General features: G+C 35.9%; 1 protein-coding gene across 1 annotated transcript in view; it reads right to left on the bottom strand.

The window, feature by feature from the left end:
* Positions 1 to 13,033, bottom strand: part of AGTPBP1 (ATP/GTP binding carboxypeptidase 1) — a 134,753-nt gene that overhangs the window by 87,954 nt on the left and 33,766 nt on the right. Inside the window, exons 3-6 of the mRNA XM_027775591.1 lie at positions 9,672 to 9,739; positions 6,698 to 6,761; positions 6,153 to 6,299; positions 1,446 to 1,577 (exon numbers count right to left, since the gene is read on the bottom strand). Of these exons, the coding sequence (XP_027631392.1) occupies positions 1,446 to 1,577; positions 6,153 to 6,299; positions 6,698 to 6,761; positions 9,672 to 9,739 (411 nt within the window). The remainder of the gene's footprint in view (positions 1 to 1,445; positions 1,578 to 6,152; positions 6,300 to 6,697; positions 6,762 to 9,671; positions 9,740 to 13,033) is intronic.

Here is a 13,033-nt window from a genome sequence, read left to right as displayed (position 1 = left end):
GGGGACCATTTTAGTATCACACATGGACTGTGGAAACAATTACTGAACCAGAAAACTATGCCTAACATTTTTTCTTTCAGACTGAGTCTTTCCCAGTGGAGATCTTCCTGCCTCAGCCTCCCAAAATGCTAAGGTTACAGCTACACACCACCATGCCTGCCCTTCAGCATGGACACAGAATGGAATCTAGACCTTCCACGTGGTCCCCGCCTGCAGAGCACAGCATCTTAGCAGCACGCGTGGCTTGGTCTGTGCTGACAATTTTAGTTCTGAACAAATATTATTTTATTACACATAAACCATTTGCTAAACTTCCTGCGGTTAAGCTGCCATTACAATTCATCTCTTAATGTTTTGTAAGATGATTTTAATTTCCTCCAACTCATTACCCCCCCTTCTAGTTTCATGCCTATGCTGTCTTCTTTTCATTTATTAAGGTATTAATTAATTTACCTATTTTATGTTTAGTCCAATTCAGTTTTATTTTTAAATCAGCTGTTTTTCTATTTTCTGATGTATGGTCTTCACTTATTTTACTACTTTGTTCCTCTACTTCCCATGTCTATTTCTGTGTTATTAACTTTGTAGATATTTAAGTCATTCATTTATATTCTTTTTAATAATGTGTTAATTACTTAAAAGTTCAAAATTTTACTGAATACATGTTTAGCCATATTGCCAAGATATAGACATATACATACACACATACATATAGACATACATTTCAATTTACATATTAAATATACATGTCTATATATGTACACACAGAAACACATACCTTGCTAGCACTTTATCATTATTTTTCAATGATACTCTGCAATAACATATATTCTACAAGTTCAAATTCAGGATTCCTCACTAAACACTTCATTCAATTCCAAAGTTAGAGAACAGAAAGAAAATTTATACCTCAGGTTTGGGACCTAATGGTGAGAATGTGTGTTTGGGGAGACATGTTATCTAAGGCCGTATCGCTGTGACCCCCCCCTTCTCTCTAGCTTCCTCAGAAACTCCTATACCACTTATATTTTGTCCTGCTACTTCCCTATTGATTGTTGAAGGTATCAATCGTTACCTCAACTGACTACACTACTGCTTACCTTCCTTCTCATCTGTGAAACTCCCAAGAAACCATTAGAGTGTTTATGCTGCTAATACCCTCATAACTGTCTATGCCTTTCCCAATGGCTGTCTACCCGGATATTAATCCCCCTCACTCCAGTCCTTTACAAATTGGGAAAATTAATGAGAAGTTTCAAGATTTTGACAACTGTACTTCTTACCTCACATCAATTTTGCTGTGATAGAAGTTAGGGGTTATAAGACATATTAAATCTTCTCTTTCCTTTTCTTCAGATTTTAGAGGTTTATATATTAAAATACTTCAAAATTTTTATTTGTTATAACTTCACAATACTTTAAGTAAAAGTTACTCAAATACTCACAGTTGGCAGAATATACTCGTAAAAGCTGAAGACAAGGTAAGACCAAGCGATGATTCTGCAAATTCTGTTTGACCAAATTCAGGGTTATATTCAGGGCCCCATTAATTCTAGCTTTCACTCCAAATTTTTTATCTGTTTTAAAAAAAAAAAGTTACTCATATATGACTTTTGAATAAAATGAAGATATCACAAAGCAATGACATTTTAAATTTGTATTATGAATTCATATTATCAAATATATGACTTAATAATAACAAATAATGACTAAATAATTAAAATTGCATTAATTTTTCCTGTTACTTTTAAAAAATCTTATTCTGAAGCATGGCATAAAAGAATATACTAAAAGACAGTTAAGGCAAGAAGAAAGGGACTGATGCAGCCATACACTTAGACTGTAAGAAAGGAAGAACTAAACTAATCCACTACACATATAAGTAAGTCCAAGTTTAACATATTTTCCAGGTATATCATCACATACTTAAAGGAAATAGAAAAGAGTATGAATGTTCATTACTAGTATTAGTTACTTAATATGAACCACATTGTTTTCAGACTTATAAAATAACATAAATAAAAGAAAAAAAGAGTAACTTACATGGAAAATAATCTGTCAAATATTATTAAATAAATTTCTAAAGATTATTCTTAACATAGAAAAGAAAAACACTATTTTCCCTTTTCTTAAAGACTAAAATGTCATGAATTTATTTTATACATACACTGGTTTTAGATTTTGAGTCAGGCAAGCACTATTACCGTAGACATTTTACCCATCTTTGGTACATACAACAAAGTTGTTTATATAACCCAGGAAAAGAGTTACGATTTTTAGTCATTTTTTATAATTATTTTCATATTAATTTTACATTTTACATAAACTCTCCATCATGATGTATACACTATCTTTTTCAACAGAGAAGTTTATATTTTTTTTGTCTGTTAAATTTTCCCTCCTTTGCACTACACACCCACCCTCTACTATCCACTCTCCACCATCCACTCTCCTCTCTTATATCTCCGATATCTATTAATATATTGATCCTCTCTACTATCATATTCTTCAGATCTTTCTATTTCTGCCACACAGTGCAGATATTCAGCTTAAACTGAGTGGAGATATACAAAGTGTATCTTTCAAAGTCTGGCTCACTTTGCTCAACATTAACGACTTTTTTTTTTTTGGAGAAGTTTTTGCTATAGGGTACATGCACTCACCAGACAGACAGAGATAGAAAGAGAGACAGAAAACGAGAAATCACCCCCCAGGGGGGATGGCCATGCTGCAATTCCTTCTCCTCCATTCTCCTCTCAGGACCTTGGGCACACACGCACACGCACACAGTGAGAGTTTAAGCCACCAGGTCCGGGACTCGAACCACAGTTGACTACATGGGAGTTCAGTGACATAGCCATTATGCTAACTGCTGTTCCCTATATTCATCCACTTTGAATCAAATGATAAGGTCTCACTGTTTTGTTTTGTTTTGTTTTTTTAAGGTTTTTGCTATAGGGCATGTGCACTCATCAAACAGAGAGAGACAGAGAAACAGAAAGCGAGAAATCACTCCTCAGGGGGATGGCCACACCACAATCCCTTCTCCTTCATTTTCCTCTCGGGATCTTGAGCATGCACGCACACACGCCGGCCTGAGTTTAAGCCACCAGGTCTGGGACTCGAACCACGGTCAACTACATGGGAGTCCAGTGACATAGCCATTACCACAGTTTTTCAACCCAGTCATTAGTTTTTTGATACTTAGACTGATTCCATGTCTCACAATTGAGAATAATGCTACAATAAACACAGATGTGCCTATACCTTTATAAGTGTTTTCCTGTCCTTTGGGTAAATACCAAGGAGTGGGACTACTCAGTCAGATGGTAGTTCTATTTGTAATTTTTTAAGAAACATCTTTATTGTTCTCCACAAAGACTGTACTAATTTACACTCCCACAAACAGTGTAAGAGGATTCTCTTTTTAACACAGCCTCTCCAGCACTTATCATTGTTTAGTCTTTTGATCCTAGCCATTCCAACTGGGGTTAATGGTATCATACTGTGGTTTTAATTTGCATTTCCCTTATGACAAGAGAATGAACATTTTTTCATTCGCCTTCTGGCCATTGGTAAGTCTTCTCTCTAAAGAGAGCTGTCTATTTAACTCACTTGCCCATATTTTAAGTGGATTATTCATTTTTTTATGAGTAAGCTACTTGAGTTCCTTATATATTCTGTTTATCAATCACTTGTCTAAGGAATAATTTGCAAATATCTTCTCCCATTCCAAGTGTTGACTTTTTACTCTAATTATTGTTTCCTTTGCTATGAGGAAGCTTTTTATCTTGATTTTTATTATCACAAGGAAATTAAGATAGTAAAAATGCAACTTAAATAACAAGAACTTAAGAATGTTAAAATTTAAACACAGAAGTAACAGGACCAACAAACATATTTCATAAATATAAGAAATTTTATATCAAAAAGACTTAAATATTCTCAAGGAAAAAATTACTCTCATCTCACAAGAAGGGAAAAAAGGGAGAAAATCACTCAAAAAATGAGTGTACAAATAATGATATAAAAATGGAAAACTAGTACAAATAATAAAGGAAATGGTGGAAATTTAAAAGACTTTACAGAAGAAAATAAAATAATGATGAACTAAATTTTAAAAGCACATTAAGAATCAGCCAGTGACATGGTGGTTAAGGCAGCTGGATTTCACATGGCAAACTGTGTAGTTTAAGTCCTGGATCCAACAGCTTGAAAACACACAAGGCATATGAGTATGCATGCCCAAATGGGGAAATGGAGTTGAAGGGATTATGGTTTGACCATTCTCCATGGGGAGTACTATCTATACATATACCCAGTAGCAAAACTTTAAAAAATAAAAATAAAAGGACATTAAGGAAATACAAATATAAATATATCAATATCTTTTTTAATACAGCAATATTTTAATTTCATAAAAAGTGGACAATAACCTGGTTCTAATAAGAGGAGGATGCATGAGATAAAAATATTAATCAATAAATATGGTTGTCTTATTTTACTTTTAATTTTCTGTAAAAATCTCAAATATAATAGTCAAAAAAAAAGTAATAGCTAACACATTTCTTTCAATAAACTAGATATAGGGCCAGTTAGTGGTGTGGTGGTTAAGGAGGCTGGATCCCACAAGGCCAAGTGTGTAATTCAAGTCCCAGAGCTGACACCTTGATAAACATGCCAGGTATGTGTGAATGCATGACCAAAATCCTGAAAAGAATAGAAATGAAGAAAATGGAATTGTAACATGCCCATTCCCCTAATCCCTCCTTCTCCATTCTCTCAGAATTTTGGGCATTCGCACACATGCACCCAGTATGATTTTCAGGCTGCCACATCTGGAGCTCAACTTCAAAGTTGGCCATGTGCGATCCAGCCACCTTAACCTCTGGGTCACCTGCTGGCCCTAGAGAATCATTTTAACTTTTGTGCAGGTAAACTCTAAAATGAATTAGGTTCTAATAGAAGGATGCCTTCCTGTATTAAGCTAACCTAAGTAAGTTTTCTCCTTTGTTTTACATCCCATTTGTCCTCAACCTGTATCAACAATTTAAAATATCTTATTTTTTGAATAATCAGTCATTATTTTTCATATTTATTTTGGTCTTCTTTTTTGAGAGATTTTTGCTTATACAGCATGTGCACTCACCAGAGACACAGAGAGAAATAAGAGAGACAGAAAGAAAGAAATCACCCCCCACAGAGGATGGCCATGCCGCAATCCCTTCTCCTCCATTCTCCTCTTGGGATTTTGGACACAAACGCACACATGCGCTCTGTGAGTTTGAAGCTGCTGGGGTCTGGTACTCAAACCGAGGTCAACTACATAAGAGTCCAGCGATGTAACCATTACACCATCTGCTGGTCCCATATTTTGGTCTTCTTAACTACATTTTATGTTTCCTGAGTATTAAGATTGTGCAGCACAAATATAACTATTAATGAAATACACTGGCACAGTTTACCTTCATGTTCCTCTCATTCCCATCCTTACTCTTGCCTCCTAGCCTCCACAATATCCGTATTATTCATTTCCATTCCACACCTATCTAAACAGGCACATACACACCAAGGGACAGACATACTGTGACTTTGACATATTTTTCTTCCTTTTCTACTACATTCAATAGAATTCTTCACAAATTTTAGATCCTCAGTTCTTGAAGTTGACTTGGTATTCCATTGCTAAGACCAAGATTTATTTTTATTTATTTTTTCTTTTTCTGGAGAGGTTTTTTTTTTTTTTTTTTTTTTTTTTTGATATTGCGTTTTGAGAGGTTTTCGCTATAGGGCACATGCACTCACCAGACAGAGAGATAAAGAGAGACAGAAAGCGAGAAATCACCCCCCAGGGGGGATGGCCACGCCACAATCCCTTCTCCTCCATTCTCCTCTCAGGATCTTGGGCACGCACACACATGTGCCCGGCATGAGTTTAAGCCACTGGGTCCAGGACTTGAACCACAGTCGACTGCATGGGAGTCCAGCAACATAGCCATTACCTAACTGCTGGTCCCAGTATTCCATTGCTAAGACCAAGATAAAAGCAACAGCATTTTAGATGTCAAAAATTGAGTAGTTCCAAGGCAAGGAAGAACCTACATTGACAAAACTGTCTCTGAATTCAATAGTCATACAAGTGAAACCCTTACCTTTTGGTCCAATCTTTGCAAGAATAGAATGAATCTGTATCATCAGTTCCTCATGTGGGGGAGATTCTTTGCTGACAGTCATAAGCAACTGTAACAATATTTGGGCACCACCTTTGGCAACTAAAACACTTGCTCTTCTACCTCCACCTAAAATTTTTAAAAATATATTTTTTTAAAAACAGCGAATCCTCCCATCTTAGCATAATTTGTTAGCATTCAAGAAGTGCTTAAAGTAATGATTTATTAAATCAAAGACCATCAAAATCACATTGTGTTTAATTTGATTTACTTAGAAAAGAGCACACAGAGTTAGCAAAGTGATGCCAGAATTCCATGTTCAAAGCTCTGATACGCACAACTACAAGCATATTTTGAGGGATAAATACACCAAAAAGAAAACAATAGTGAAAAAATATGACTTTTCGGCTTCCAAATTTCAATGCTCAGAGTAGTCCCTATAAGTATCAGAAAATTTCAATTAAAGTACACATGATACATTGTTGATCACTGCTTATAGAGATGAGATCAAAGAAACAAAAACTTACCAGCTGACACCAGCTCAACAAGAATGCCTAAGATATTAAGTGTAGTTTGAAGATCTTTCGTGCTCTGAAATAAATAGTTGATTTGCTTTATTAAACATTGTAAACTTACTATTCCAAAATTTTTGTAAACGTTAAAAACTACCTATGTTTCACAACTATCTTTCTAGTTTGTATAGAAACAAATGTATTCTAGTTTCCAATCTCCGTCTCTTCTTGCGTTTAGGATTTTCTGCAAATATCTGAGCTATTATTTTCTTAATATCAACACTATTACAATAGGAATGAATTTGACACCTGAATTCTTCATCTTTCTATAAAACAGATAATAAAAGTAAGTGAATCAAAATGCAAAAGGTGTTATAATGTATATATGGTGACTACAAGTTCCCCTCTCAGAAAGTAATCACTTTATCAATTTATTTTGTGTCCTGACAAAGATACTGCACACACATAAAAAACATGCATTTAAACATACATGTATATAAAGATTTGGGGCCAGTAGCTGGCATGGTAATTAATGCATCGGGTTCCAACATGGCTGACTGTGGTTTGAGATCAAGGCTAGCAGCTTGCTTTCTCACCTTCCCTCTCTTTCTCTCGCTCTCTATCTCTATCTGGTAAGCACGTATAACCTATAGGGAATTAAAAATTAATAATAATAATGAGTAAAATTAAATAAATAATTCTTTTAAAATAACATTGGGTTTTCAGGAAAGTCATGATGCATTTTTGCATAGAAAAACATAAAAAATATGTCATGAGTATCCCAACAACCTCATAATAATAATTTTTTTTAAAGATTTATTTCTCTGGGGCCGACAGGTGGCATGGTAGTTAAGGACGTTGGACTTCCCATATGACAGACTGCGGTTCAAGTCTCTGGACCTGGCGGCTTGCTTTCTCACTTTCTCACGCACTCTCTCTCTCATTCTGTTCCTTTCTGGTAAAATAAATAAATAATTCTTTAAAAAAAAATTTATTTCTCCAAACAGTATTGCCCTATAGATACTATTTTGTACCTTGATATTTTATGTATCAATAAGAAACCTCTTCATTCCTTTTAAGGACTATAAGATATATATGTCATTTTTATGGCCATGCCACTTTTTATGTAAGCTACCCATGGGATATTAAGATTGTTTTTAGTTTTTGCTATAAAAAAAAATGCAGCAAACAACTAAATACATGAATTTACATGTGATGAAGTACATCTAATGTAAGGTAATTCCTAAAATCTCTGGGTTAAAGAACATCGGTATTTAATAAGTATTACCAAACTACTTTCTATGAAACAATTCACACTTACATCAGCAATTTAGAAAAGCAGGTATCTTCCAAAATCTGAACAGCCGCTAAACTATGTGTAAATAATGTACTAATGAATTAAAAGAGACGCTCAATCTCAAGTGATATCTGTGTTTCTTTTCCTGGGAAGAGTCTATTCATATTTCCTTACGGCTATTTTTTCATACCGAAGAGAAGCGTTCCTTGTTTTAAGATTTTAAAATTTCTTCCATTGCTTCTTCTAGTATTATCATTTTCCATGCTAAAATCTTTTCTCGATTTGGAATTTATTTTGGTGTAGAATGTAGGCAATCCAACATTATGTGTTACACATGGCTACCAATCTGTCACAGCTCCACTTAAGTAATTTCTCTGGTTCACAATGATCTAAAGTGCTACCGTTATTAAACAGTAGTAAATTCCCACAAGCATTTAAATTCATTTCTGGATTTTCTATCTCATTACATTGATGTCTATTTACTTACTGGTCATGCACAATTTCTAAACTATCTTAATTACTAAAGCTTTATGATCTTTGATACCTGATGAAGATAATCTTTCCTCATTTCTTTTCAGAAATGTTCTTTCTGATTTTGCCTTTCTCCCTATTTGTACTTTAGATCATTTTTTTTTAAGAATTGGTATTCTGAGATTGCTCTAAACTGACAGATCAATTGGGGGTGAAATGACATCTTATGATATTAAGACTTCCTATCAAAGAACGAAACTCCACTCTGTTCCTAATATTGCACTGAATAAAATACAGAATCCTGTTCTGAATAAAACCAGCTGGTTCACCAAAAACTTTTAGGTTGGCATAAAAATTCAATTATTATCAACATAATATACTCAACCAATACATACAGTAAAACAAATTGCAAATGTGTATCAGCTAACACAATATAGTGACAATTTCAATATTAATAATTTTAAGCTAAAGATGTATTTCCAGTTGATGCTTTACTTTGTGCTATCAACTATTAAATAGAATTGCATGTCAAAGATTAAAGTTTACAGTTTTCAGGCTGGCCCTATATTGCAGCAGTTAAGTACTGTACGTAAGGAGTGGGACCCCATGTGCCCAACCATAGTTCAAATCCTGGACCCTGAAGTTCAAAAACCACACTGGGCACATGTGTGTGCCCAAAATCCTGGAGGAAAGGGTTGCAGTGTGACTACATCCCACTTAGGGGGTACTTTATTGTCTTTTTCTCTCTCTCTGGCAAACAAGCACACCCCCTAACAATCAAAAAGAAAACAAAAAGGAAGGAAGGAAGGAAGGAAGGAAGGAAGGAAGGAAGGAAGGAAGGAAAGAAGGGAGGGAAGAATGGAGGGAGGGAGGGAAGGAAAACAAGTTATAATTGTCATTATTATCACAGGGAAGTATACTTCAATGTTCACCTAATAAATATTAATTACACCACTAATCCAAAAAATTTAAATCATAAAACAAACTTTCATTCATTGACTTTATCTCTAAATTTAAAAGTTTACACTTCATATACAGGGGATCCTCAAAAAGTTTATGGAAATGCACAGTACAAAAAACTACGCATGAATTTTAAATTTTTTGGCACCAAAATAAACTCATGCTTAAATTCTGTTTTCCATGAACCTTCTGAAGTCCTCATGTATTTATGGGAGAATTACTTGGTGTTGGTAGTCGAATTAAAGCCTGTTAGTGATTTACCTCTAATGTTGACAGCAGAATTTCCATTCCTGTAGAGCCTTTGGCTGTCATTTCCCTCCTTGTTTTTTCTGAAAAACAGAGAGCGATTTTCTTCTGAAACATGAATTAGAAAAAAGTATATACAGTTTTGTCACATATCACTAGATAGGATCAACAAGTCTCTACTGGGTCGGTAAACATTCTAAATTGGTGCCTTCCTCTCCTGTCGCTCAGTCTACTCTGTAGGATTTCCAGATTTCAGTTATAAGACCTTCCTTGCATTTCTTCACAGCTCCTATCAGAGACTAGGTGCGTCTCTGTCAGTCCACCTAAAAATCATAAAGTCAATAACATAGTACAGGTGCCAGTACTGAGAGGCAAAACATAATGGCAGGCTCTTTCCTCATCTTCATCAGTAGCTCTAGAAAGCAGTCAAAATGGATAATGAAGGGAATCTAGTACTATTTCAAAGGTTCTGATTGTATCAGTATTATTTTAAAATTCTACGTCACAAAAAATTAACAAAACTAAGAAAGATCTTCCTATGTAAAAACCTGGAGACCAGATCCTTTTCCTCTCACTAGAATAGGAAAAAAAAGAACAAAACAGTACAAATATTTCTATCATTTAAATGTTTCTAGAGCTTCTTCACCATTCTCTTTTGTTAACAAGAGGCCAGCAGGTGGCATGGTGGTTAAGGTGCTGGATTCCCGCATGGCCCACTGCAGTTCCCACAAGCCTCCTAGACCAGGTGGCTTGCTTTTTCCCTGCCCCCTCCTCTCTCTTGTGAGCTCATGTGTCCTACAGCAAATTTAAAAATAATAATAATAAATAAAATTAAATAAATAATTTTTAAAAAAGAGAAGAAAAATAGATTATAGGCCAACATTCAGGAAAGAAATGAACATATACTATTCCATGTACTTTACCTATTAGGTCGTTGGGAAAGTCATGACCTATTTTTCTGTGTTTTTCTATGCAAAACTGTGTCATGATTTTCCCTGATGACCCAATATATTATCTCATTTATGTCTCACTCTAACCTTTTGTGAGAAAAAGTATTCTCTCCATGGATCAAAAATTTAAGTTAAGGGGCCAGCAGTTAGCGTAATGGCTATGTCGCTGGACTCCCACGTAGTCGACCGTGGCTCAAGTCCCAGACCCGGGTGCTTAAACTCACACCAGGGCCATGTGCATGCGTGCCCAAGATCCCAAGAGGAGAATGTGTGCCCAAGATCCCGAGAGGAGAATGTAGGAAAAGGGATTACGGCGTGGCCATCCCCCCCGGGGGAGGGGTGATTTCTCACTTTTTGTGTCTCTGTCTCTCTCTGTCTTTCTGGCGAGGCACACGCCCTATAGCAAAAACCTCTCCCCCCCCCCAAAAAAAAAATAAGTTAAGAGAAAAAATCTGTGCAAAGCCATTAAGCAAATAAGTGAAAGAACCAGGCAACCCAGGTGCTTCTGAATCCAGTGCTCATAGTCTCTCCCTAGTTTAGTGCACTTGGAAGAGAAGCTCGGAAGTCCTTCTTCTACCTGGATTATTACACAAAAGACTTACTTAGTACCCACTCCCAAACTTTTCACACCTGAATACAAATGCCAGAAATTATTTTAATACATGAAAACTATGCCATTCATTTCATATTTTGAGATTTAAAAAACACAATCTACTCAATTCGTTAGTGTAAAATAAAGTTCAATGGACTGAAAGTACCAAATACAACGTTCTATATGAAGATAGTCAAGGGAGTTTAAGAGCAATGAACACTTAGGCTTTGATGAGCGGGAAAAAATCAACATAGATGAAGGGTCAGGAACACACACATCTAAAACAATGCTCGTCTCTGGTCCCTGCTGCCATATTGCTAATACTGAAAAGAATGACACATTTCTTTACTTATAAAAAGAGGGAAAGCTCATTAAAGTTAGTAAAACTAAATTTCTCCTTTTTAAAAAGTATGATTCCTCTGACAACCCAATCTATCCTTCACCCATTCCCAGTCCAGCTGTCTCACTCAAAAAGTTGTTGGGCCAGTCGAGTGGCACGGTGGTAACACAATGCTCCCACATGAGATGCCAGGTTACTCTGGAAGCCTCCTTGTACATACTGGGTGCATGCAAACATTCACTCCTCTATCCAGGCTGGCTGAGGCAAGGGTGGGTCCCAGCACAAGAGCCCTGTTGGGGAGCATACAAACATTCACTCTTTCTCTCCCAAAAAAACTTTTTAAAAAGGTATTAAGTTGTAAAAGAACACAATACATAAAATATTGTCTCAAATATCTAGTGTATCCTTGTTGTAATATTTTAAAGTGACACTCCTGATTTAATATAAAGCCACATCCTTTTTCATTATTAATGCTATGTAGAATATTCAGAAGATGGGGATCCCCACTACTAACAAATGCATTTTCAGCTACATTGGGGTTAAAATATAAACTCCTTTGAAGATAGTAAATTACAGCCTCTAACTCCCTTTGTCTTAATGTCCACCATCATCTTGTTTACACTTCAAACTAAATAAAAACTGAGAGTTACACTAACAGATTCTGTCATGATCTTGGGAGATTTCCCAGTCGGTGTGGATAATCCAGGTTCCACTCTCAGAACACATCCTCCTACACTCCTATTCCTCTTCCCTTTATAGGCTCTGTAAACCTCAGTCACCTTCATTCAAACTTCTAACTCACCAACTATATACTACTATTGTATTTCTCCAGAGAGTCAGTCCCCTCAATACCTACCTGGGACTCTGAGCAGCCCTCCCCAGCTCTGCCACCACAGTCCCTTACAGAAGTGAATACTAACATGTGCATCTTCTACTATTATGTCAGAGGAAAATTAAGGCCACAAGAATTTTTTCTCCAAGATTAAGACTGTTAGTGCCAAGTAATGAATTCTGGTCTTGTTTAAGGACACAAAACAGCTCTTTTCACTCATTTTAGCTCACATCTCACTATCTACCCACCATAGCCTATAGCTCGTCCAAAATTCATATATTAATCCTCAATCCTCCCTCTTAACCTCTAGATTTCTATTCACAACTCTAAGCACCTACATTTTTCCCTATTAAACTGAAGCAAATATAACATAAGATAGGTAACATTTTATGAAAAATTACTAGTATCTCTATGTTCATTTGTCAAAATCCCTGACAACCTTGCATTCTCTTCCTCAACAGGGGGGGGCTGGGTTGAGGGGGTGAGATGGTTTAGAAAAGCCCTTTCTTCTGTGTTTCTAGTCCCATCCTTTCTACCTTCTCATGAACCTGCATCTTCAACCTCTATCAAAAGACAGGCTGTTTGCCCTCAATCAATAAGCATGTTTATTATGCCACATATTTAACAAATCGTATGTTACCTTGTCTTCCCCCACCTCTTTCC

Source organism: Tupaia chinensis, unplaced genomic scaffold, assembly GCF_000334495.1.
Source record: "Tupaia chinensis unplaced genomic scaffold, TupChi_1.0 Scaffold000007_1, whole genome shotgun sequence".
Lineage (NCBI taxonomy): Eukaryota > Metazoa > Chordata > Mammalia > Scandentia > Tupaiidae > Tupaia > Tupaia belangeri.
This window is presented reverse-complemented; position numbering and strand designations above follow the sequence as displayed.